The 26,606-nt window shown below is 51.3% G+C and overlaps 1 protein-coding gene and 1 long non-coding RNA gene across 3 annotated transcripts in view; one reads left to right on the top strand and one right to left on the bottom strand.

The window, feature by feature from the left end:
- Positions 1-26,606, bottom strand: part of LOC107519241 — a 145,742-nt gene that overhangs the window by 90,703 nt on the left and 28,433 nt on the right. Inside the window, exon 4 of one of the 2 annotated variants that reach the window (XR_004955846.1) lies at positions 14,846-14,978. This is a non-coding gene — a long non-coding RNA (uncharacterized LOC107519241). Of the gene's footprint in view, positions 1-13,667; positions 14,979-26,606 lie in introns of those variants that run through there. The other variant, XR_004955845.1, reaches the window with a different exon arrangement.
- Positions 1-26,606, top strand: part of CACNG2 (calcium voltage-gated channel auxiliary subunit gamma 2) — a 99,902-nt gene that overhangs the window by 70,103 nt on the left and 3,193 nt on the right. Inside the window, exon 2 of the mRNA XM_016161710.2 lies at positions 18,911-18,994. Coding sequence (XP_016017196.1) covers positions 18,911-18,994 — 84 coding nt within the window. The remainder of the gene's footprint in view (positions 1-18,910; positions 18,995-26,606) is intronic.

Raw genomic sequence — 26,606 nt, 5'->3', positions numbered from 1 at the left:
TTTTTTTAACAGACACCTACTGATATTATTTCTTTAGAAAGCAGAAAGCTAAATCAGAGCATGCAAAAAATTGATTCACACAGCCTATAAATATTTATTGAGCACCTGCGATGTGCCAGGCACAGTTTTAAACACTGAGGCCGCAACAGTGAACAGAGCAAAGCCCTGTCCTTGTGGACCTTCCATTCTAATGAAGGAGACAAAGAGTAAACACATAAGCAAATAAAAATGCCACCTAACAGCAACTAGCGATTGAGTAAGAAGAAAATAAATCCAGCGAAGGGAACAGAGGATAACGGTCGGACAATTTTTGGTCGGAGACCTGAATGAAGTGAGGATGCAGCCGTGTGGATGTAGGGCGAGGGCGTTGCAGGCACTGAGGGCGTAGCCTTCTTGGTGTGTTTAAGGACCAAGTAGGAAGCCAGTGTGGCTGGAGCAGTGGATGGGGGAGAGAGAGAGCTGATCGTAGCAGTCATCACAGACTAAACCAGGTGGGGCCCCATACGCGTTGTACCTATGAGATATGCAAAAAGTATGCAGCGGGCGGTAGTTCATGCAGTTTGCTCATTGGTCTTCCCTACGTGAGACTCCAGCCAATCACCGCAAATCTCGTGCTCACACTTTCCCTCCTAACCAATCCAACGGTGCTTTGTATGCGGCAGTCGACATATGGCTATGAACACATTCACTTAATTCATTCATTCCCTGGACGTTCACTGAGTACCTGCTGTCAGCCAAGGCCCTTGCTGGGTGGTGGGGATACACTGGGAATAAAACACATACATAGCTCCTGCGCCAAGAGTCAGACAGGGAAGGAGATGGGAAGTAAACCGAGTCACGGTGCCTGGTGACAAAGGTCCTTGCTGCCAGTCTGGCACGCTCGAGAGGTGAGAGAAAGCACAAGATAAGCCGGGAAAGGAGAACTCAGTTATGCCTCCAGGCCCGGAAGCTCCCTCCCTCCTGTGCGGAGGCCCAGGCCGTATGTCAGGGCTGCCAATTCACATCGCAGCCGGTAATGGGCAAATGAATCACTGCAAACCGCGGAAAATCCCCCAACTTCATTTGAGTCAATAGTTGCAATCTCTTCTCTCCACGAGGCTTTCATTAGCTACGCTAATCCAGAAAAAATTGATGTGGTGTCGCAGTTCGCACCACCTGTTGCTCCCACCGCCCTGCCCACTCTCCGGCAAGGGCGGAGATGGCCCGTGGGCACATCTGGAGACGAAAGAAGGTGGATAGGCTACTTTTTACCCAAGGATATGGCAATAAATACAGCAGCTCTTAAAGAGGCGTACGCCCCAGCAGAGGAGACGGGCAAGGAAACAGGCCAATGTCCCGTCTCGGTGTGGTGTGGGAAGTGTAACAAACTGGGCAAGCGTGGAGTGCCATGGGAAACAAGGGAGGGGCCAGCCCATTCTTTGGGGCGATGAGAGAGATGGAGCAGACTTCGAGGAAGCCCTTCCTAGAGGAAACGATGCATAAATTGAGAGCCGAAGCGCCAAAAGGAGGCATCCAGGGGGTGGTCATGGAGGAGGGGGTTGTTGTGGGGAAGGACGTGCAGGCAGAAAGCATGTGAAGGAGTTGGAAAGAGGAGCCAGCATGGTGGATCGTGGGATTCGGGGCGGCTCAGGACGCTGGAGTGTGCCTTCTGAGGAGCAGTGAGGCAGCAGAGCTAAGCCAATTGGGATGGATCCTGCAGACCTCGCCAAAGAGTCCAGATCCTATCCTGTAAGGATGGGGAGGCAGCAAGGGTCTTTAAGCAGAGGGGAGGCAACTCAGATTTCACCTTTTGCAAATCACAGTGGCTACAGAGTGGAGAGTACATCTGAAGCGGTAAGAGGAAAACAGGGAAGCCAGTTGCAGGTTGAAGAGTGTCATAATAATACACGGCAATTCGGTGGTGGTCTGGACCAAGGGGTGAATGGTTTCGAGACATGTTAAAGAACTGGAGATGAAATGAGAGTGGAGATGGAGAGGCAGAAATCAAGGATGACGCCCAGATCGGCAACTTGGGACAGCGGCTGGATGAAGGCATGGTTTGTTAAGAGAGAGCCTCTGGGGAGAGGATCTGTGGGGAAGTAGACAGTAAGTTCAGGCTGAGGTTCAGGTGTCTGTGAAATATTCACAGGCGGACGTAAATAAAAGGGTTCTGGGTTGGAAGCAAAGACTCCTGGATCATCAGTATGTAGACGAAAAGTAAAGCCGCGAGATAAGATCCTCCCAAGAACTCATATAGAGTGAAAAGAGAAGAGAGACAAAGGGAGAGCCCCCAGGACAGCAGACTTACTGGATGATCAGAGGAGGAGCTTTCAAAGGAGTCTGAAAATGAGCAGGAAGAAAACCAGGCAACAGGGTGGGGGAGGGGTCCCAGGCACGAACGGAAAAGAGCGGGCATGTTCGAAGGCTAAAGTGCTTGGATGGGTCAAATGAAGCCACAGGGTGCGGCAGAGGCCAGCAGGCAGAGGCCAGCAGGCGTACTAGGGGCAGGGGTAAAAATGCCTCCCACACTAGTGCTCAAGGGAAACAAAAGGGTTGGAAGCCCTCGTACCCTACTTTTTCATCATCCTCTGCTCTATATGAACCTACAAGTGTGAAATCCGAGATTCATTTAGTGTGGTGTTTCTTTAAAGGATGATCCAAAGACTTTAACCCTGTGAGATGAAAGACACACACATACATACAGAGTCCGCAGTGAAATGGATTTTTGGAAAGGCTGTGCATATATTCCCACGTGAGAGTTTGACAGTGCAGTTAGCAAAAGTAAAGGCTCTGACAGCCCTACAGTATAGAAACCTGTTTAACCTCGTTTAACGCAGCATTTCTCCAACCCAGTCGGCCACAGAGCCCCGTTATGGTGTGTCCACCCCCTGCTAGTACCTCTCCAGCCGGCATCAGCAAAACATACTTTGGAAACCATGGTACCAATGGAAAGGGGCATGTTTAACTGATGAAGTGTCCGCAGCTGGTAAACCACTAGTAAAAAGCATCTTCTCCCGAGTCCAGGACAAACGACTTCCTTGGTCTGGGCTCCCTCATTTATTCATTGCTTGAAAATGTGACTGGGTGCCTACTAAGTGGTGGCATAGCCTGGAGGGTGGCAGATGTGGTACATCTGGGCAAAAGAGGATTGAGGCGAGCTGGGGAGGGCATTCTGTGGACGTGTGTTTTACACTCCTGGTGGGGGATACATCTGGCCGAACAGCCAGGCAGCTACTACTGGCCAGCCGCAAGGGACGAGAACAGAAACAACGCTAGGAGTGGCCTTCTCTCTCCCAAGAAGTGAGGAGGTTTGGGGGACTAAAAACAGTGCAGAAAACATCAGGTGACTAAGAATAATGAAGAATACTTACAAGGACCGTTCTCGAAGTGGCTGTAGTGGCTGCCATTTATTATGCACCTGTTATGTGCCAGACACTCTACGTAATAACACAGTGAGAGCTTACTTCTCCTGAATTCCTACTATGCGCCCAATACTCTCCTAAGTCTAGTAGCTTATTTATCCTTCCAACAACCAAGCAGATATTTATGATTTCATTCACCAGATAAGGAAACGGAGACACCGAGAGGTAACATTTCTTGCTCATGGCTATTAGGTGGCAGAGCTGGGATTTGAACCTAGATGGTCTCCTCCAAATATTATACTCTTAAACGTTACATTCTACACCCTTTAAAAACATCCCACTGATACTTGGACTTGGATCGCTGGAACCTGAATCTGAGGTGCTAACCGTTACACCCTGGAACCTCCGGCATTATTTACGTTCTTTGACTTTCACCACAGGTCATTAACCCCATCGGCAGTGGAGGCTCAGAGTATTAACACGGCTCATGGTGGGCAGTGCTGAGGCGCTTGAATTCAGGGGGGCCTGACATTCTCCAAAGTCTGTGACCTCGTGCCACTCAGATTGCTGTCATTTACACAGGCTGGAATTGGGGCAACAGCATATTTCATTCACAACTTCCCAGGCCTAGACCATCTGACCAGGCTGAGCGGGTGCTGGCCATGGTGCTGGAACAGCACCCTGGAGACTCCCAAGCGGGTTCCAACTCTTTAGTCACCGTGATGGGGAGTGGGGAGGAGTGAGAAGACCCTGAAAGAGGGGCCAGCATAGTCAGAGCAGGGAAGGAGAAGGGGAACTTGGGGTGCTTGAACAGCAGTCACTTTACCAACCTGTATTTGACAGCCAGTGTAACTGTATTTAATTATTAATAACTGGGTATCGGCACATGCCTGCGAACGTCAGCCCTGGCTGAGATCGAAAACACGCTTGTTTACCAGTTTCCAGCAGCCTTGACATTCAGTGCCCCTGGGTACAGTGCCGAGCAGGTATAAAGACAGTTGCTTGTCTAAGGTTGGCCTCCTCTGAGGAGTCCTCACCTGGGGTCATGGCCTTGAGCCTCAGATTGGTCAGGTTCATTTGCACCATTTTACAGACATTTGCTGAAGCCCCAGTCAGGAAACGCAGATTTCCAAACACAGAATGGCCTGGACCCTCCCTCACCTCCACCCGAGCTGCCAGCTGCCAGCCGCCGAGAGCAGCGTTCTGGAGCCAGGACCTGCAGGCCCACAAGGCTGGGAGGCACCACCGCATCCCGGCCAGTGGACACACACACACACACACACACACACACACACACACACACACACACACGAGACCCTGAAGTAGCTCCTCGAAAGGCCTGCAAAGCCCTCTGTGCATTGTGGATCTAATTAAGTTCTGACATCGTGTCAAATTGAATCCTTTTATTAAACATTTATCTTCGGATTCCAGAGTGTCACAACACCACATTGTTTTAAGTGACAGAAATGCAAACAGTGTATGCCTTTCCAACAGCAACCGAAGTGCTGCTCTTAGCAGACAACCATGGGCCAGAGGCGCTGGCATGGCGGGTCCTTCCAGAGGCCGCTGTTCCCCAGTGGATGGCAGAGGCCTTGTGCTCCCCGCCAGAGCTTGCCTCCATCTCTTCCACACACACACACCCATGGATTAGTCCTACCACCTCAAACTCTCCCCTACTCTTTGTCCTCTCTGAGCTGTCTGGATTGGTTGCAACTTCTCTCAGGAATTTTCCTCAACCTCAAGAACCCCTTTCCTCCCCGGAGATTGTAGCGGAGAAGCAGAAGGCAGACTGGCTGTCTCATCTGCTCCTCTCTGAGTATAGGCTGGCTTTGGGGGTCCAGGGCTCACTGTGCCCATTTCTCCATCCTGCCCCAAACAACTCCCCCCACCTCTAGACGATGAAGCCTTCAGAGCAAAGATTCTGACTTTTCAACCTTATCTGCTTCCTAAGCAGAATGCCTACCTAGCACAGAGAAGGCTGCCAATTTTAATAAATTAATTAATAATTAAAGACCAAGTCTTGCCCTCAGCTTTATGGTTTGAAAACTCTCTCTGCACTTTCCCTACAGGTGATCAGGTCTGAGGGGACCGATTCCTGCCAATTAGACTCCTGGGAGACCCAGGTTGCATTTTCACAAATGGCTTCTGAGGGAAGACTCTCTGTCCTGGGGAGAGAGGCAATTCTGAGAGAGTGGCCTGTCTTCCCACCTGGATGATGGGTCTGAACCTTTTTAAACACCTGGAAATACTAAGCTTCACATTCTGATCATTCTTTTTTCTAGCTATGACAAGGCCAACCACTCTTGTATAGCAATGACAATAATAATAGATAATGTTTACTGGGAGCTTACCACATGCACTGTTCTAAGAGAGCTTTACTCACAAAGTAACTTATTTAACCTTTGCAAGAACCTGGAAAATAGGTAACATTATTATCCCATTTTACATTAAAAAAAGCTGATGCCCAAAGCAGTCAAGCAACTTTCCCAAGGCTACGCCCAGGTATCCTGAATAGTATCAGTCCTGAATTTCTATTAAAAAGAGTAGATAATATTTATCAAGCCCTATCAGTCCTGAATTTCTATTAAAAAGAGTAGATAATATTTATCAAGCCCTATGGACCTCTAGTTCCTCATCTGTGGAATGGGCCATTAACAGAACCCACCCAAGGGGTAGATGTGATAAGTAAATCAGGTGAGATGTAAAGTTGTGGCGCATAGAGGATTTTAAATAAATAGTAAAGAGTCTCCCACATCCCGCAAGACAGAAGGGAAAGTGTATAGTTCAACTCTTGTCCTCGATGCACGTGGAACGCTATTAGGAAAATGACACATAAGCTGGTGAATTTTGAAATAACAAGACAAGACAGCAATACAAGAGCTGTCACGAGGCAGCTTGTAGTTAATTGCCAGATGAATGATCTTGGAGGTAAAAGCAGAGTTGAAAAAAGGGAGAGGCAGCTCTGAGCTGTAGGGATCAGGGAGGGCGCCTTAAATCCTAGCTTCCAGGGGATGAAAGGCGCCTCAGATCATCTACTCCACCTCCCAGCTGTTACAGAAGTGCCCTCCTCAGCATCCTTAAAAGGCAGTCAGTCACCTTCTGCATGAACCCCTCCAGCGACATGGAGCTCACTACCTTGGGAGGCAGTTTGGAAAACCGCAACACTCGCCCAGGTTTCGAGCTGACATCTCGCTCTCCCTTTCACAGGGCCGGGCTAGGGTGAGATGCCAAACTGAAGAGGATGCTCACTGCACCTGTGTGGCCCCGAGAGCACGTGCCTCCTTGTATTTGGACCGTAGGCGCCTCACCTAGTTCTGGCCCTGCCTATAGATTCCCACCCATGGCCCCAAGCTCTCCCTCTTCAGTTAAAACAGGCATTGTTTTAGGTAGGAACAAGGGAAGAGCTTGATTTGGCCGAGAGGGACAGTATGAGCAAAGGCGAGGAACGGGGATGGGCAAATGCTTTTCTGAGGCCAGCGTCGCTGGGAAAGAAATCAGAGCAGATACAGTGGGAAGCTCTGGGCCTGACTAGACCTAGCTGCAAATGTCTGATTCTCAAGAAACCTGCTCTTCGTGCTGCAGGCAACGGGAGTCTTAAAGTTTTCTGTGGAAAGGAGCGCATTTGGCTCGGGAACAAGAGTGCGGTTAGATGGATCCCCAAGCCTGCGGATCCTTGTCGCGCGAAACGTTTCCATCTTGTGGGTCAGTGGTTTAAGTGGCATTTGACCACTTCGGCCTGGATCTCTGCCATAAAACTGTCTGCGCCTAAGCTGATGAAAATAGACGAAAGGGAGTTGGAGAAAATCGGTGGTGAGAAAAAATTAACGTGGATCCTGCAAAGCAGGGAAGGCCACGGGCGCTTTCTCATTCCTTAGTGGAATCTGGGCACCACACTGCAAACCTTTGTAACGTGCTGGCAGGAAGGAGTGTCCCTCAGACCACAGTGTCTACGGGACACCCGCTGCGGCCAGGCCCCAGGACCTTCGTGCATGGAGCAGCAGCAGAGAAGCCACCTTTATTGAGGTGGTGATTTCTCTAGCATTTACTATGTGGTGGGCACGGTGTCCAGCACTTTGGGTACATTAACTTTCATTTTCACAACGACCTTATACCCATTTTACAAAGACAATCAAAGCTCAGAGAGGGAAACTGACCTGCCCAAGATCACACACTAGTGAGCGTCAGAGCAGCAATTCGTCCAGGGTGTGTATCTATGGAGGGAGAGTTGCACGTCTGGTCTAGTCTCGTTCACTAAAGCAGCGGTCACCAAAATTTTAGGCACCAGGGACTGATGCCGCTCCTGTGAGAATCTAAGGCCTGATGCCCTGAGGCGGAGCTGAGGCGGTGATGCTGGTGCTGGGGAGCGGCTGCAAATATAGATGAAGTTTCGCTCACTGCCTACTGTGCGTCCTGGTTCCTAACTGGCCACGACCGGGCCCAGGGTTTGCCATTCACCACAGAATGGCTGTGCTAATCAGCCTGCTCCTCTGCACAGGGTTTCGCAGTTTACCAAGTGGGCTTCTTATCTCTCATCTCACCTATTCAATTACACCATCAGGGAAGCAGGACTAGCTCGCTTCCCCGCTTGACAGATAAACAGTCTCGCTTGACTTCATACCCATCCACTTCTCTCCACCCTCACTGGCCCACCCTGCCAAGCCACCTGAATAACCTGACGATCTCTCCCCACACTCGGCCTCAGCATGCCGTCCTCTCTTTCTGGTTAACCCTTGCTCTCTCCCTAACACCTCTCTGCCCTCCCTTCCTCTGAGATGGGGCTTCTTCTGAGACGCCTTCCTGGCAAACCACCACCACCCAGACCGAGCCACGCACCCCCCGCCCTGCCCACACTCTAGTGTCCTGTGCTCTGCCATAATACCAGCATAGTGGACACCTAGAACCCCACTGCCTGGGGTCAAATCCCAGCTCCTCTGCTCACGCTGGCCGGGAATCCTTAGGTGCATTCCTTCACCTCTCTGTGCCTCCTTCCACACCTTTAAAGTAGAGAAAATAACACAAGGCTTTTTGAGAGTTAAAGTGCCTACCCCGACGCCTGGCTCATGGCAGCTTCTCCAGGGTCCGGCCATCACCGTTCCTGCCCTTCTGGTTGTTTTCATTCTGGATCATATACGTTAACTACTTATCCGGGTGTCTTCTACACTCATGGAAGGTGTGGGGAGGGCGGCACGAATTGTCCTCGGGGACAGGAATCCAGCCGTACTGATCCCCTCTCTATAGCGGCACCTAGCTCAGCCGCTGAACCTAGCAGGCACTCAATAAAGTTTAGGAACTAGCTGCAATATTGAATGAGTCGAAAAGTGAATGGCCTGCTCAAGATCACATGGCTGATAAATGGCAGAAAGAGGGCTCGAAGGCGAGCTCTCTCACTAATGGCACAGCCGTCTTTCCACTCCACCACAAGGCTTCTCAAGATGAATGTAGAGCTGTTGGCAGATGACAGTATTTATTCATTATCTGCCTACTCCTGGGGCTTTGAGGTTGACAGAGTCATTTGAACAGTCCTGTATCGTCGGATCTAAGTGTATCGGGTTCCCGTGCTCCCCGGGCGTGTCTCCACCAGGGAGCTGTCCTGACACATCGGAGTGGAATCGCCATTCTCTGACTAGTCTGTGAGCTTCTTGAGGGCAGGGACTGTGTGTGACCCATCTGTGCCCCAAAGCATGGGGCCCAGCAATGGGAAACAGCACCTACCATTTATCGAGCCCCTACTGGGTGCCAGGAACCATGCTAAGTCTTCTCAATGCAGGGCTTTATGCAATGTTCACAAATGAGGAGATCTTATGATCTTATGATCTCCCCATTTTACAGACGAGACTGAGGTTCAGTGGTATAACTGGGATACCAACCCAGGTTGCCCACCTCAAGACTCTGAGGCTAAGTGCTGACCTTTGCTGCCTCTCCAGCAGTAGGAATTGAATTAATTGAACTGTATTCTGGGAAGGTTCCTTCGGGGTCTATGAAGGAACAGTCAAACCTACAAGTCTACTTCACGGAGTACGTTTCAGAATGGCTTGACCTGTGCCAAGGGTCCTTAATTTCACTGGGATCGCATTGTGTGTGATGTGAAGTGGGTCTGAGGTTTTTTCTGTCCCTGGGTCCCTGCTCCAGTGTCAGCACTCTGAAAGTGTGGGGGCGGGGAGTAGAGGGGCAGAGCTAGAGGCTGTAATGAAGGAGCCTTGAAGTTCAGAACCCACATCTTTCCAAGTTCTCAGTCTTGGTGAGGTCAGGCCCATATCAATCTCCCAGCCCATGAGTGCACCCTTTCCTGTGACACCCAGAGCCTCCAGGGTGGGGTCCTGACCACCATCTCCAGGGGCCTCCCCACAATCTCTAAGTACCAACAACTGAAAATCGTAGTTTGCTTATCGTCACTGGGATCTATTACACTCTTCCTGTCCGAGGTCACACCTAACAGCTACACCCATTCCCGGCCCCCTGGGTCCACGGCAGATGTACTCCATCACATGCTCGTTCTCAGCAATGCCCCCACCTACTTCTTCCCTTATTCACGGCCACAGTTGGCACTGAACAGTAGAAAAGTTTATCCTGAACAAAGAGGTTGTGAGAAACATCAAGATACCTATTAATTCATTTATTCATTCAGTTATTCTATAGATATTTAGAGCGCCTACTATATGCCAGCACTGAGTTTAACAAATTATCTTCTTAAAAATGTATTTAATATTAAACACATATTTAAACATGTATGATTGTATCCAGTAGAATTAGGTTTGACTACAAGGGTTTTTTTTTTAACTAAAATAAAAAATAAAAACATAGTTTACTTCCCTCCCATCGCACAGCTTTGGAGGTAAGCTGTCCCGGGCTGGCAGGACTCCCCGGTGGCGTGGCCCAGATACCTCTTTCTTACTCTACCATCATGCAGCTCTCCATTCTCAAGGTTGCACCACGGTCCAAGATGGCAACCGGAGCTCCAGAGTCCATACGCCAAGAGGAAAGGGCTGAGAAAGGCACATCCCACGAAGGACATCTGTCAGAAGTTGCTCCCATTATTTGCACTTACGTCCCACTGCAAAGAGTTTAGGCACATGGCCACCTCTAGCTGCAAGAGAAGCTTAGAAATAAAGTCTATATTCTAGGAAGCCCTATGTCCAGGCAAAACGTGGGAAACAGACAGTAGGCTCTGCCATTGCAAGCTATAGAGAATAACAATAAAATGAGCACCTCTGCCCTCGCCATCAGGTTAAGAAGGGGTGCGTGCCTAGTACATTGAAGCCATCGTGGGCCCTCCCCGCCACCACCCCCACCTTCTCCCACATCAGGTCCACACTCTCTTGAACCCTACGTATTTCACTGCCTTGTTTGACTTCACGGTTTCACCATAAACATGTGTATTTCTAAACAATTTATAGTCTAGTCGTACAAGTTTTTAACTTCATGAAAATGGAATCACACCGTATGTGTTTTCCTGTGGCTTGACCTTTATGTTTGCGGAATGCACCCGTGCTGACGTGTGTAGCTGTAATCCGCTCACTTTCTGCTGTACACCCCACTGGATTAACACGCTCCAAAGTATTATCATCCCTCTGACGATAGAAAGGTAGGTCGTTCCCAGCGCTTGACTGTTACAAGCGGTGCTGTTACAAACATTCTATGCGCATCTCCTTGTGCACATATGTAATTGTTCCTTCAAGGCAAATTTCTAAGAGAAATTGCTGGGTTGTGGGGTATACACATATTTTGATAATGTCAAATAGGCTTTTAATAAGAAAAGCGCAAAATCTCCTGGTACCCTGGGGATTCTAACAGTTGGTATAATGTTCGTCTGTTTAGAAGAGTGGAATGTGGAGCACACTCTCTGCCCCGCCTCACACACACGCCGACTCATTCACTTATTTGTCCATTTGTTCGATAAACATTTGTCATGTAGCCGTTATCATTCATTATAAGACATACCATCAATGTAGTAATGATTTTTCAGGAGAAGAGAGACACACTGCAGTAAATGAATCTATTAATTATAAGACACATCCCCATTTCGGAAACACTGAAATGTGCATGAGAGCATCTCAGAATCGAGGAAAATATGGTGTGTTCAAGGAACTCTCTAGAACTTCTGCCCTAAGGAGCTTATAGACTTGCAGCTATTTGTTCCCAAACAATGATGCCAAAACACAGAATATGATCAAAGCACATACAGAGTGCTTGAAAGCCTCAGAACCCAGCCCGAAGTGTGGTCCACCAGGGACTGGGCAGTTTCGGCACTGCCTGGGAGCCTGAGAGACATGCAGAGTCTCAGGCCCCACCCCATACCTGCTGAGTCAGAATCTGGCACAGCATGATCCCCAGGCGATTCCTATACTCATTAAAAGCCAGCAGCTATTGGAGGGAAAGAGGCTTTCCAGCTGAGGGCAATCAAGAAAGGCCTCCTGAAAGAGGTGTCATTCGATGAAGCAAGAGAACTACATTTACTGATGATGCCCGCTCTGGGTTAGGAACTGCACTGGGGGCCTTCACTTCTGTCATCTCATTGAGTCCTCAGGATCATCCCACAGGGCAAGGATTAACATCCTTTTTTTACAGCTAAGGAAACAGGTACGGAGAAGTCACATAACGTGCTCACAGCCACACAGCTAATAGCTAGCAGAGCCAGGCGTAGAAGCTGGGACTTTCTGAGTTTGGAATCTAGTCTCTTCCCCCACATCACATGTAAGGAACTAAAGAAGTAGCTGTGAAGACAAGAATGACAGGAACGAGGACAGGATGCTTTCGGAGATTGCGTGAGCAAGTGCTCGTTGTGGGGAGGTGAGAGCTCAGGGCAAACTAAAAGGGCAGACTCGGGAAAGGAAGGCAGACAGCCACAACAGATTTCTCACTCCATTCCAACCCCGCCCAGTGACTGCATAGGGCCTAGCACGTAGTAGGCATTCAAAACAATCCAATGAATGCATGAATGAATGAATGAATGAATGAACGAACAAATGAACATACAAATGACTGAACAACATAGGCCATTGTTTCAAACCCTCCAGCACCAGCTGGTGCCAGTACTGTGCGGAGGACTGAGGTTCCAGGAGGGACAAGCCAGGCGTCGCCCGCCGGTCTGCGGTCTCCTGAATCCATGCCATCAGGGAGGACCCAGCCAGCAAAGCAAGAAGCCAGGGACAGAAAAGGTTTAAAACACAGAGAAAGCAGCTCTCACCAAACCCTTCATTTGCTTCACTTAGAAAAATTACTTAGCCAGCCTCCTCCCCGGGCCTCGGCGCCTCCATCCGGGCACCCTCTGGGCTCCCGGCTGCTCTTACAGCTCCTCATGAATGTGTGGAAAATAAAACAGTGTCTGTGCAGCCCCTAATGACCAGGTTTATGAAGAGCTTATTGTGTATCAAAAACAGGAGGCAGCAGTTGGTGTCGTGAGATATTAACATGCTTTTTACAAAGCTGATGAAACCTCCTTTTAGACTACTTAATACCTGCGAGCTGAAATTTCCAGTCTGAGACGGTAAACTCCTGGAGGCAGAGCTGGGGGAGCCTTACACACAATCTTGGCCTTTCTGTCTCAACTTGGCCTGAAGTCACTCGGCTCTTGCGTTGGCACGGCACGGCTGCCCTTCTGGGATGCGGGCTCAGCAGCAATGTTCGTGCTTGTTGGGCCCCTTAGCAGAATAATCACTTATAGTTCAGAGTGGGAGCATCTCCCCTACATCTCTCCTCATCCTCCGAAAGCTAAGGGTCAACGCCTGTGAGGGGAGTGGGTGGCGAGATGTCGCCCCCTCAGCTTGGCCTGGACCATGGGCCTCTGCCCTCTTTCCAGCCGTCTCCTGCCTTCACCCATCCTGCCCTCTGAATGGGACCAATGGATTTGTCACCAGTCCCACTGGGATGCCACGTCTTTGCAACAGCCGACCCCTCCCACGGGACGGCCCTTCTCCCAGTGGTGTACGGGTAAATGGGTAACGACCGGCTCTCTGGGCAGGGAAGGGGACCTTGAGTTGTACTATTTGCCAGTTCCATGGGGCAAACACTCCTACGTGGCTGATTTCAAGCTTCTCGTGTGAGTTAGGAAGAGACTCCAATGATCACTCTCGTGAGCCAGTGCGAGCCACACGCCACTACCTTCGGGCTGCCTCGTTACCCCCAGCTCGGCCCTGGGGAGTTTTCTCTGACCTTCCACCCCCTCCAGACAGTTTTTTCCTCCTGTGTGACCAGCACTTCCTGACTTTGCTCTTGCTGGTCCTTCTTCCTAGATTCCTACTCACCTTCCACCACTTCCTCATCATGCCCCAACACACACACGCGCGCGCGCGCGCGCGCACACACACACACACACACCCGACCTGCTTCACCGGGCTAACTTCTCCACTTTCCATAGCAGCTCAGCCACTTCCTCCTCAGGAGGCCTGTGTCAACACCGCACACTCACATGGCAGGATATGCACCTACTGTGTGCACTGGGACACGCTCTGCTCTGTCACAACACGTACCCTGCCCCGCCACGGCACCGCTTTCTGCACCCCGCCGCGGAATGCGAGTTCCGTGGGACAGAAAGCATATTTGTCCTCTGTGTCTTCAGCAGGTGGCACAGACAGCATGGCAGACGGTTACATAAACGTGAGCGGAGCGACTCTGTTCCCACAGGGCTTACACATCCCTCTAGCGCAGTATGCGAGACATTACATTCCGGTAAACTACATTTCGTTCTGTGCTTTCTGTATTTCTCCCCTCGACTATGAGCCCTAGGAGGGCAAGGACAAGGCTAGATTTCCTTCCACCACCCCAGGGCCAGGCACATAGTCAGCCCTTAGTTTCTACTTGAGGAAAGAGCCTAAGAAGGAAGCCGACTGAAGGGAAAGCCAACACCAGATTTTTTGAGCACCTGGATCCATCTATGCCTGAAGCCATAGCAAGCACTGGGCTTGATGACCACAAACCAGAAAAAAACATATAACAGAACCCAAAGATGGCATCAGGAAAACAAGAGGACACCACGCTTCACCGACTGTGGTGCTATCTGTTGGCACAGATGTCCTACTACACTTAAATTCCACCGAAGGAGGTCGAGTGCTATGGGTGCCACCTCCCGCTCATGAGCCTTGTCGCCACGTGAGTGGACTGAGCTCCGGGGGCTCCCGGAGACCCCGTGCACACCCAGACCAGCCTCACAGCTCCATCGCCACCATCAGCCTCAGGGACCGTCAGGACCAGTCCCATCATGGCCTGGGACCCCATCTACCTTGGTCATGCCTCACTGCCTCGCTGTGATGCATCTGCGGGAGGTGCACACGGGCCCAAGAACAGGATCTTCCTACAGCCCTGAGTGGGCCGGGCTGCGCTCACACCACTGCCCGTGGGAGCAGTACCTCTGCGGTGTCCGCCCTTGCCCTGGCTGCCGCCTCCCCATCCCCCACTGCCAGCACCATCGAACCCTGCCTCCCGGGTTGCTGAGGACATAGGGCTATTTTCGCAGAGCAGTCCTCCAGCTGGCCAGTGTCAGACAGGTTAGGAGAAAATTCTGTACTCACGGAGACGGACTGACTCTCGCTCTGGCAGAGAAGGGCTGGAAGCGTCAGGTGTGGTTCTAGGTGTCAAGTCGTGGCCCAGACAGGGCCATCATTTAGCGTGCAACAGCTCATCATTGAAAGATCACGATGATTTCTAAAGACCAACCAATAATTTGGGGCTTATTAGAATAATGTGATGAATCATTTTCACTTCAGTTTTTAACTCAGTAGTAAACAGTTTCATAATACATAGAAAATAAAAGTGCACATTCAGTTTCGTCTGCTTCATTAATCTGTATGAGCTTCCCGGCTGCTGAATACTTTGAATGGCATTCCTACCTCCTTGCGACCTGAGCCATCCAGTGCATGGGCTTACTTACCCTTGACCCTGACGTTACCAATGACCGCACTCCACAATCTCAGTGTTTTGCATCCGCTCTGACTCCTATGCCCCGCCCTCCAGCTCACTCCTCTGAGCCCCAAACCAACAATTCTCCGACCCCACCCCAGGCTTCCCATGCCCTGATGCGCCACCTTTCACCGCCCTCCTTACTCAGCTTCGAGTCTGGTCCACCTTCATTATCACTGCCATTGCCCACTCCCCTTCTTGCACCCATCTCACGCACACCTCTCCTGGTTAAAGGCAACCCTCCAGGTAGATAAGCTGTAGTGACACCCTAAATGTGGCCAGAGAAACCCACGGAATCTCAAGAGGGACCTTGAAGCCTCCGACACACATACTTCATGTCTGGAGCCTTGTCCATGCTACCTCCCATCCTCATGGAGAATAATCTGACTCCCTTTCTCCTTCTTTGAATCTCCAACCCTGCCTCCCCTTCCGCATTCTCTGTTGATGATCCTGCTTCCCATTTTATCAAGAAAACAGAAGCCACCAGAAGAGGAGTCACAAGCCCCCACCATGTCTACTCATCCCCTGCACCTGCACCCACAGGTGTGTCCTTCCCTTCTGATGCAGTGGACGCACCATCATCCACCTCTAAGGCCACCCTCGTTCTTGTGTCCTGGACCTCACCCCCTCTCACATTGCTCCTCTCTCTGGGTCATCAATTCCTCCCTCTCTGCTGGAACATTTCCACCAACATCATGCCTTAACATCTCCCCCTGACACAGAGTATAGACACCCCACTAGCAGAGTAAAGGTAGGCAGAGGGAGAAAGAGGAAAGGAGGCGATAAACGATGTGGTGGGGTGGGGGCTCAGGCAGCCTGACCAGCATGTGCAAAGATCCTGTGGTAGGAAGGACCATGCAGAAAGGAAGGCCAAGTTGGCAGGTGCACAGAGAAGGAAGCGGGTGGGAGGCGAGGCCAGAAAGAGGTTGAGGTCAGGCCCTATTAAAAGCACTGAGAAGCTGTCGAGTGTTTTAAGCTGGAGGTGGCTTGATCAGATTTGCATTTTCGAAGGATCACTATGATAACTCTGTATAGAAGGATAAGAATGAGTGCAAAATGACCAGTGGAAAGGCTACTGCAGTCCACCAGGGAAGCAAGGATGGGGCCCTGGCAATGGATGATGGAGAGAAACTGACGAGTCTGAGAGAGAGGGAGGAGCTAATACAGCGGGATGTCATGATGAATGAAACCTGCAGTGAGCAGGAGGAGCTATACCCGTGATGATGAGCGGGCTCACGCTTGCACCAGGGAACCATGCGGAGGCCCTGAGCTAGTCAGTGCCTCTGAAGACCAGGCTTGATGGAAAGATCATGAGTTCAGGTCTGGACCTGTGGAACATACAGTGCCTTTCAAACATCCACTGAGGGACATCCAATAGGTACACAAGCCCAGGTCTGGACCTCACAGGAGAAGCCTGGGCAGCTGATTACTTCACGCAGCCTCATAACAAGCCTCTCTTTGCCCTTCTGTGCCACAAGGCACTGAGCTAGGAGCCAACGGTCAGCCCAGGGATGGCTGAGATGGGTTTGTGCAGAGAGAGGCAGCCAGGCCACATGGGCATGCAGCCCTTAAGAGAGCGATGTGGTGGCTCCACCTGCGACCCCTCAATTTGGGGTTTGGCACTGTCCTCGATTTGTTAGGAGCTCTGGGGCATGTCAGGACCACCCCCCACACCTCGCCTCCTGCAGAACTCCTTAAAAAGATGCCCGGCACTGAGCTGGTACCGGCGAAACATTTGTCAGATTGAATTGAGAGAAAATGAAAGTGCTTTTCGTAGTGTTTTCAAACACACTGATTTGTAATTTTAACAACGGGGAGAATAGCATATCCTCTTAACGGCAAGAACTAAGACACTTCTCAGGAGAGAGAGGTGTGTGGTTGGGAAAGGGGATGAGCCACTAGGAGGAGGCCGAGGCCTAACTCTAATGGACCAAGGAGCGTGAAGGCCGAGGAGAGGTGTCCTCGGAATGACAGAGCAGCGGGGGAAAGACGAGATGCGCGGTGACGGGAAGAGGGATTGCCCGGAGCACCCACGGAAGAAACCTGCCCCATGGGAGCATCTCGGGGGACACTCTGTGCTCTGGGGACCCCAAAGAGCTTCTGTGGGATTACCGGAAGTCCCCACATGCTCTGGGGATTCATCTTGCAGAAGTCTGGAAAGGAAGTGAATTTGGTACAGACATTGGGGCGGGAAGGCGGGATTCGACCATCTTTTCTGTAATATGTAGCATATGATAATAACTAGAAATACCTAAAATACTTAACTTTATAGAAGTACACTTGCATCTTATATATGCAGGTATATGTAATACATACAAGTCTATGTAATAATGTCTTAAAATTCCTAAATAATATCTAGAGTACATAATAAAACCTGCTTTGGGGGACAGGGAGGCTCAGGACTTTATAGGAAAATAAATTGCTAACATGTATTGAGGACTGTATTAATTAGGTTATATTCGCTACTCTCACAGAAAAATCCCAAATGTCAGTGGCTGAATATAGTCAAGGTCCATTTCCCTCTCGCAGCAATGCCCCCAAGCACATGCACTGATGTGCCAGGCACCGCTCTGAGCACTTTATATGTGTCAGCTCATTTAATCCCCATGACAATCTACAAAGGCAGGCTTCCTATGATCTCCACTTTCAGTGAGGAAACGGAGGTGTCTCAGTGAGGCTGAGCTGGACCCAGGCTGTCCAACTCCCGAACCTGCCTTCTACTCGCTGCGTCGTACCTCCCAGCACAGGTCCGACTGATCATTCATTCATTCATTCATTCAGGGAAATTTAGCCACCATTGCTGAACCTATGCTGGGACTAGGACCACAGTGAATGAAACAGACAAAAGTCCCTACTGTCATGAGGCAGACATGATTTAAATTCTATTCTGTGCATCTGTCTTTATAAAGACTGCGCTGCCTGAGCCATTTCTCACCTTCCTGCCATCATTTCTCACCTTCCCGCAGAGCAAATCAGAGTCAAAAGCCCTGATTCCATCATTTCCTGAGTGCTTCTTCAGTACTCCCTAATACCCAGTTTCTTCATCTGTAAAATGGAGATGAAAATACCCTCTCCTGGGCCTGTGGAAGAGGCAAAATGAGTGGAAGTTCAAAAGCCTGGCAGAGGGCCCGGCTCCGTGGGGGCTCACCCCCCAGGCTTTCACAGCTATTGGGGGCTGGGGGCTGTGAATTTCAAGCCACCGCTGTGGGAATGTCTGTCAGGATCAGTCTGGGGTCTGCCTTCTTTGGAAAGTGATCTACTTTCTCTCATGTAAAACGCAGGGTGACTCCCAGCCGAGCTGGGACACAGAGGCGGGTGTACCCACATGGTTCCTCAGCCTCCCAGGTGGCAGTCCCCCGCCCCGGCCCCGAATCAAATCTCCAGTGCCTGCAAAGCCCCAGCTAATCCTCAGAAGCCTGGGTACAGGGAAGGTTGGCTGGGTTTTGAAGTCGTAGGCCTTAGATCCTCACCGCATTGCTGCGGGGGCGGGGGCGGGGGCGGGGTGGGGAGGTGTTGATTTACCAGAGGGAAGTCCAAACAGACAAAGCCACACCTTCCTTCAGGGGCAAAGGACGGGGCTGAGCCAGCTTCAGAGGAGTGAGAAGCAAGAAGAGGCCAGTGTGCACTACGCCCCTGGGAACCACGAGGTCTCATGTGTCCTTTCTCCCGTTTTCCAGGGAACTTCAAAGGTCTCTGCAAGCAGATCGATCACTTCCCAGAGGATGCAGATTATGAAGCTGACACAGCAGAATATTTCCTCCGTGAGTGCATGCAATTATTTTTTTTTCTTTTCTTCCTGGGTCTTTCCTTTGCTGGGTCCTACCTTCCAACCCTCAGAGCCCTAAAGACCAGAACTATCTAGAGGTCCCTGTCTCAGCAGAGGGCAGGAAAAAGCAAAGCCTCCCTCCATTCCTTCTGTCCAGAGACCAAATCTTCATGTATGCTGTTCCCTCTGTGTGTAACACTTTCCCCTCCCTTCTGTGTCTGGCAAACTCCTAGTCATCCTCCAGATCTCAGCTGAAACATCACCTCCTCCAGGAAGTCCTCCAGGCCCCTGAATGGATTCCCAAAGCACAGCACCTGTATTGTGCTATGGGGTCCTTGTCTATTTGAGCAACCATCTCCCTCACAGTCCTGCCAACACTACCTGGCCATAAATCTGCCTTTCTCGTTCACCATTACATTCTCGGCCTCATGCCCTGCACACAATAAGCACTCGGTCAATTTCTTGAATAACTGAATGAAAAAAAAAAAAAAAAAACCATCAGGCAGTACCAGATTAGAACTTCTACTAAAAAAATAAATGAGATTTTTTTTCTTCCTCCACAAGTCAAGTCAAAGTTAAATCCTGATGTAACAGCTGCGATCTTAAACCCACCTGAGACATATTATCAAGAGAAAGCACTCTGAGTCCCAAAGAAAATTTCTCAAGAATCGGCAAAAACTAACAAGGTAAAATGTTCCCTGAGAAAGGGATTTCCAAGAGAGAGACAAAGGGTCCTTGACACCTGGGACAGCAAAGCCACCCCTAGCAGAAGTGGTCAAAGGCTCCTCTCAAGGCTCTCAGGCAGGCTCTTTCCAGGAAGGCCTGCTCCCCCCCCCAGGGGGAACCCCACTTCTGCCTCCCTCCCCTTTCCCACAGCTGAGTGGTTACCGTGACCCTCGATCACTTTTATGAAATATGTAGGAAGCATTTTATTATGTGCATCACCCCCCATCTCTTTCAATAATTACTCCTCACATCAAACCCAGTCTCTGGTCAGCCTGGAATCTAGGTTTCATCGAAATGCCCATGGAACAGGAAATAAGCCAGGCAGCTGGGAACAAAGAGGAAAGGAACATGACGCGATTTATAGATTTCTTTTTAAATGGGGAAAAATATCTTACGACGCTCATCATTTCCTTTTATGAATCCCTGCAAGACGCTGCTCCAAAATGGAATTCTCAAAGAGCCCTTCGGTTGCGTTCTGTTGCCCTGTTGGGGCTCTCGAACGAGCTTGGCATGGCGTATAAGCAGACTGAGCACGTTCACTGTGGCAGACCTGTGCTCAGGGCTGAGGGGACCAGGGTGAATGAATGAGACGCGGTCTGTGGCCCCAGGACGACCATGTGGCGCACGGCCTGGTAGGGAGGACCCTCGGAGAAACAGCTGGATCTGGGGCACCCGCACCGCAGAAATGTAGGGGTGATACGTGTGGGGGCACAGCTGAGCCCATGTCCAGAGCCACACTGGTAGAGTACAGTGAGGGCGTGATACTTTATCAGCGGGATGCCAGGTGCTTGGGGCAGGAATCGGTTCTAGGCACAGCTCCTGGAATACAGTAGATGCTCAATCGACACTGTTTGTTAAATAAAGGGAAAATATAGGATTCTTCAGTGGCTAGTCCTACTTACTCTACACCTGCACTTCCTTAAAGAGAGAAGAGCTTAGAGTGTTGGGTTCATTTCAGTGGTCCTGGACAAAAAGACTTGAACGTGTATCAGTAGTGCAGGATCTCAGGGTCTGATCTGAGTTGACTTAATCCAACAATTATTTTGAGCATCTATAATAGGGGGTCAACAAACTTTTTCTGTAGAGGGACAGGGAATGAGTATTTTAGGCTTTGCAGGCCATACAGTCTCTGTCCCAGCTACTCGGCTCCGACCTCGTAGCACAAAAGCAGCACGGACAATATGGAAGCAAATGAGTGTGGCTGTGCTCCCGTGAAACTTAACTCTATTTACAAAACCAGGCATCAGGCTGTTTGCTGACCCCGGATCTATAGTATGCTAAGCCTGGGCAATAAAGGCAAGTTTTTAAAGCTGGAAGATGTGAGTTCCTGCCACTCTATTAAGCTTTAACCTCGTTGGCCAGAGACACTAGAAGACAGGGATCATTTTTGTAGAAGGACCCGCAGCCCCACTGAGGTAGGCGGGGCTTCTGCCCAGGGAGGTGGGCGGGGCTGTGCCTGGAGGTGGGCACAGCTGGGTCCCAGAGTGTTGGAGGAAGCTGCACCAGAGAGGGCGGAACCTGCATGAGCCTCCAGTCCAGGTGTGTTACACCCATCTGCACGGTGCGCCTGCCACATAGGAGGCCGTTAGAGGCAGGGAAGCAGCCCCTGTCCCCGCGGGCTCGCTGTCTGGAGACAGACCCATGAACATAAGGGGCATGCCATGACACAGGCAGGGACAGAAGGAAATGTGGGGTGCAAGAAAGCCTGGCCCCTGACCCACCCCTGGCACGGGGTCACATGCTTCTGGAATGGACAAAGGCCTGAATGCATGTAAGTGTGGGGCTTTAGTACATACTGCCTGAGTTCAAATCTGGCTCTGCCACTTCTTGGTTAACCGCCTTGGGCTTTGGATTCCTCGCGATGGGGACACTGGTCATCGGTACTTCCTAGGGCTGTAATGAGGCTTATGTGATTCAGTGTAAGACAGCTCTTCATACCAACCAAGATCACAGTATGCCCTCAGTAGGCATTAGCAATGACTTGCGTATGCTGCACTGTGGAAAATGCAAAGGATACAGATTGAGCAGGGAAGGGGGAGAGGGCATGCCAAGAAGAGGGCTTCGGTTTGCAGTAGGGTGGTCAGAAAGGTCCTCACTGGGACGCAGACCTAGGGGCTGGGGGGCACATCTGGTTCTACAGTATCCTGGGAAGAGCATGCCACGCAGAGGGAACGGCCGTGCAAAGTGTCTGAGGCTGGCGTGCCCAGGGACAGCCAGGAAGCCAGCGGTTGAGAGGGCATACGCAGGCAGATGCGAGGCCAGGACCTGTGGGCCTCAGCTTTAATCTGAGATGGGACCTCGAGGGGTCCTGAGCAGAGAGGCGGGGACGACCACCCACGCTAACAGCATCACTCTACTTCTGCTGCGGAACTCACTCTGGGGTATGAGCAGGAGCAGGGAGACCAGGAGGAGACGAGGGCCATAATCCAGGCTAGAAATGCCGGGGTGGGGACCGGGGCAGGAGCTGGGGAAGAGGGCTGAGAAGGGGTCTGATTCTGGATGCATTTGAAGGCAGAGCCACCAGGATTTAAGTCAGACTGGATGGAGAGAGGTAAGAGAAAAGACGGACTCACGGACATCTAGCAGTCCTGACTTAGCAGACGGGGAGCAGTGCTGCCCTTGACTGAGGCCAGGAATGTCAGAGGAGGCTGGGTTGCAGGGAGGTGACCACTGTGTTTTCCAACCTGCATGTCATGATTTCTGTGATGGATTCTTCTTCCCCTCTGGACCGTGAATAGCAACTCCTCTGGGTGGTTGCAAATAGAGTTCTCCCCACCTCCCACTATACTCAGCACAGTGCCTGTCCTGAGTCAGGCCCAGGAGACGTTTGCTGAGTGAATAAAAGAGGACCTGCCCTCCCTAGGCGGCCTGGCAGGATTACCATCTTCCCAGATGAGGACAGAGGTGGGTGCTGAGTCTCTGGTTGAGCCAAAGCCGCCCTTCCCAGCCTCAGAGAACCTTCCTCCCCTCTGCTCCCCCTTCTCCATCTCCTTCTCCTAGTCCCACCAGGGACTGAGGGGTTTCCTAAATACCTAAGCAATCGGGGGAAGAGGGGATACCAACTAGCAAGATCTGAGCTTGGCATTTACAGTGAAAGGACTGAGTGCAAGGTGAGCTCTGCTCTGTGGCCTTGGGCAAGTTACACAGCTTCCCTGAGCCTGGATGAACACTGGTCCCCTAAGGGGCTCTAAGGATACAAAGAGACAAGGGCCGGGAGGGTACTTTGCTAAGGCTCCCCAGCTGCCTCAGGGGAACACGCGAGGGAAGTCCACCACCTCCTCCTTCCACTGGACTTTAGAAGGGCCACAGGTCCTCCCAGCTCCTGAGAGGCTGGAGCTACACATGCACTTAGGGTCACCCAGCCCCACCCTCCTATTTTACAGATGAGGAAAAACTGAGGCCCAGAGCAGGAAAATGCCTTACCCCAGCCCAGGCCCCTCTCTGAAACACCACCTGCCTCCCGTAATGCTATCCAGGGCCGCGTGCTCCTGTCCACTGTCCCAGCCCTGAAGCCCCTTCTAGGGAAATCATTATGAGAGACATTCCTGCCAGAGGTCATCAAGGTCAGCGGCTGAAACAGCTCAGACCCAGCCCTGCAGGCGGGGGAGCTTCCTGCACTGTGACGGGGCTAGTGCGGCTCACGCGCCCTCCCGTCCGGCGAGCGGAGCCATCATCTCCCCAAGCCGGCCGCCCTTCCGCTCTCCGCACACGGTGACAGTTGCTATTCTCTCCTGGCTCACATATTTAAGTGCTGGTTGCAGCCACCATGCTGACTTCACAACCTAGTCATGAGTCACAGCCTGCACTTTAACACACGCCAGCCGGGGCAGCCGCGGGCCCGAGAGACACAGCGACAGTGTGCTGCGCTGTGGGGAGAACTGCTGTCCCCCGTGCTCGTCGGGCACCGGGCGCTGGTCTGGTCGCTTCGGATGTGTTTACTCCTGACTCGTCCTCGCAGCCCTCTGAGCTGGGTGTCCGCCGGCCTGCCCGCGGCGGAGGAGGCGGCTGGGGCTCAGGACAGGCAGGCCACACAGCGAGAGAGATGCGCTCCGGCCGTCTCCCTCCTGGGCTCCTGCAGCTGATCACCAACCCCAGAGACAGCAGGAACCGGGGAAGCATCCGGCACCTGCGCAGATGGCGCTCCCAGAGGAAGCTCTACGGGCTTCCAAACTCCTTTCATGAGTCATTATGTGTTGCAAACGTTCATTGGACAACTGACTATGTCTGTGCCAGGCCCGATGCTTCATACCTTATCTTCACCCATCTTCACAACCACCCTAAAAGGCAGGTTCTGTCGGTGTCCCCATTACACAGGTGAGAAAGGTGAGGCACCCAAGCCACATGGGCAGTGGGAGGGCCAGGAGGGAAACCCAGGTAGTTCACCCCGGAGCCCACGCTCCCAGCCACCACTCCTGACTTCTCTCTCTTCCTCCCATCCACCATTTCTTCGTCTTCTTCCTCTTTCTCTGACATCCTTCTCTCTCCTCCAATACCGCTTTCTCTCCCTCCCTCCTTCCCTTGCCTCTCCATTCCATTCCTCTCCTCCCTTCCTTTTCTCTCTCTTCTTTCCTCCCTCTCCTCATCTCCCTCCACACACTCTCACACTCACACATTCTCACTCACAGACCCGCATACACTCTCTCACCATATACTCACATACACGCACTTACACAACCCCTTTCACGGTCACTGGCTGCCCCGTCTAGCACGGCAAGAAGGAAGAGAGAGGGAGAGATACCCAAGAGCCTAGAAGCTCCTCCCGACCGAGCATATCTGTGATTCCATCCCCTTAGAATGGATCAAATCTCGAATGGGATAACAGGCATAAAGAGCTTAACGCTGTGCCCAGAAAATCAGGAGCCCACCCTCCCCATACCTGATTATACTATTTTGATTAAAGACCGTGACTAGCACAGGGACTAGGGATGACGACAGCCTGGCTGAGCGGGCCCTGATGGGGGATCTTGGGGGACACAGGAACTATCAGAGACAGACAAGACCTGAGAGATCACCTAGTCCAACCCCATCAGAGTGCACACCTGGACCCAGAGGAGGAAAAGCACGTGCTCAGGTTCCGCGGAGAGCCAGGCAAAGACTAGGCGCCAGGTCTGGGTCCTTCGACCTCCCGCCACCCCGACCCGCACAGGGCACCCCCCACACCTCCTCCTCCGCCTGACTGAGTGAGGAAACCGCTGGGCCTCCCCATGCAGGCAGCCGCCCCATCCTCCACCTGTGCCCACCATGGAAAGGTATTTCACAGCAGGACAGCCATAGATGCCGGAAGCCCACTGGGACGCTAGACTGCAAAATGATTTGTCTACAGAATTTGGCCAAAAAGAGGATTAGCAAAGAATTTACGGCACGGGCCACCCCATCCAGAAGGCAAGATGTCTGTCATTCCCTCCTGGGTACTTATGACACTCTTCATTTCGGTCACTAGCATAGAAAATAATAAATTATTTATAGTTTACCAAAATTCTGCATGTTCAAAAGCTTCCAACACTCTTCTTCCTATTTAATCATGGTAACCTGTAAGATAGACTGAGCTTGAATGTTTGTCCCCAGGTAGAGGCGCAGGGACACCACGAGATTTGCCCAAGGTCTTCCAAGCCAGTCACTAAATAGTGGGGCTCCCAAAGCCTCAAGGCTAAGCCCTCTGCCCTTTCATGGGCAAGTTCCTCTGTGCTCAGCTCCATGTCTGCGAACCCCCTTTTACAGCGTCCGCCCAGACCACACCTCTGTGCTGCAAACCTGCACATCCACTGCCCCTGCGTACTCCACTTGCATATCTCCAAAGCACCTCAAACTCACTGCGCCCCAAACCAAACCCTTATTTCTCTCCCCTAACTCCTTAGGCTTGATCCTCTCCCAGTCTCACCAGTGGTTTTACCCATCCAGCCAGCAAATCTGAGACCTAGAAATTATCCTCAACGCCATTCTCTTCTCCACCCCTATGCACCCATCGCCAAGTCTCAATTTACCTCCTAAATATCCCTCTGCCCATACCCTCTGTGCTTACCCTGGTCCAAGCACCATCATCACTTGTCTAACGAGCTGCAATGCCTGTAACCACCATGACCCCTTCTTAACCCATGTGCTTATTAAGATGCAAATCAGATCATGACAGCCCTACCTCCTCTAAGCCCTTTAATGTTTCCCATTGTCCTTGGGATAAAGGTAAACTCTGTAACAGGACCCATAGGCCTCCAGGTGACCCATAAGCCCCGTGTGGTCTGGACCTGTTGGCTTCATCTCTCCGTGTTCCCCCAGGTCCCTCCACCGGCTCCTTGTGATCCAGCTCCTTTCAATTCCCTGAACGAGCCACCCTTCCTCCAGCCCTTGCTCATGCTGCTTCCTCTCCCACGAACTCTCTGTACACTATGCCTCTATTCTACCCAGTTAGCTTCTCCTTATCCATCGGAGATCATCTCCAACGTCACTGCCTCAGGAAGCCCTCCCTGTCCCCATATGAGCTCAGAGGCGACTCTGACAGATGTGACGTGTAGGGCCAGAAAGCAGGGGAGTACAGTGGTTAGGCTCACAGAGCCTAGCTTGGGTTCACAAACCCAGCTTCGCCATTTCCTTGCGGGGTGGCCTTGGACAAATCACTTAACCTCTCTGTGCCTGTTTCAGCCTGTGTATATGGGGTAATCAAAGTATTTACCTCATAGTGACATAATGAGAACCAATGAGTACTAATATATACAATGCTTAGAATAGTCCCAGCACACACTCAGCACTCAGCGAACATTAGCCTGTCACACACCTTCATGGTGACATATGGGTACCTTTCTTCCATAACACTATCCTGGTTGATCATTATACACTTCCTTGTGTTATCATCTGATGACACGCATCTTCTTCATGAGAACGTGGGCCCT

The sequence above is a fragment of the Rousettus aegyptiacus genome, unplaced genomic scaffold (assembly GCF_014176215.1).
Source record: "Rousettus aegyptiacus isolate mRouAeg1 unplaced genomic scaffold, mRouAeg1.p scaffold_m13_p_2, whole genome shotgun sequence".
Classification (NCBI taxonomy): Eukaryota; Metazoa; Chordata; class Mammalia; order Chiroptera; family Pteropodidae; genus Rousettus; species Rousettus aegyptiacus.
Note: the sequence above shows the minus strand (reverse complement) of the source record. Positions and strands in the feature narration are given on the sequence as shown.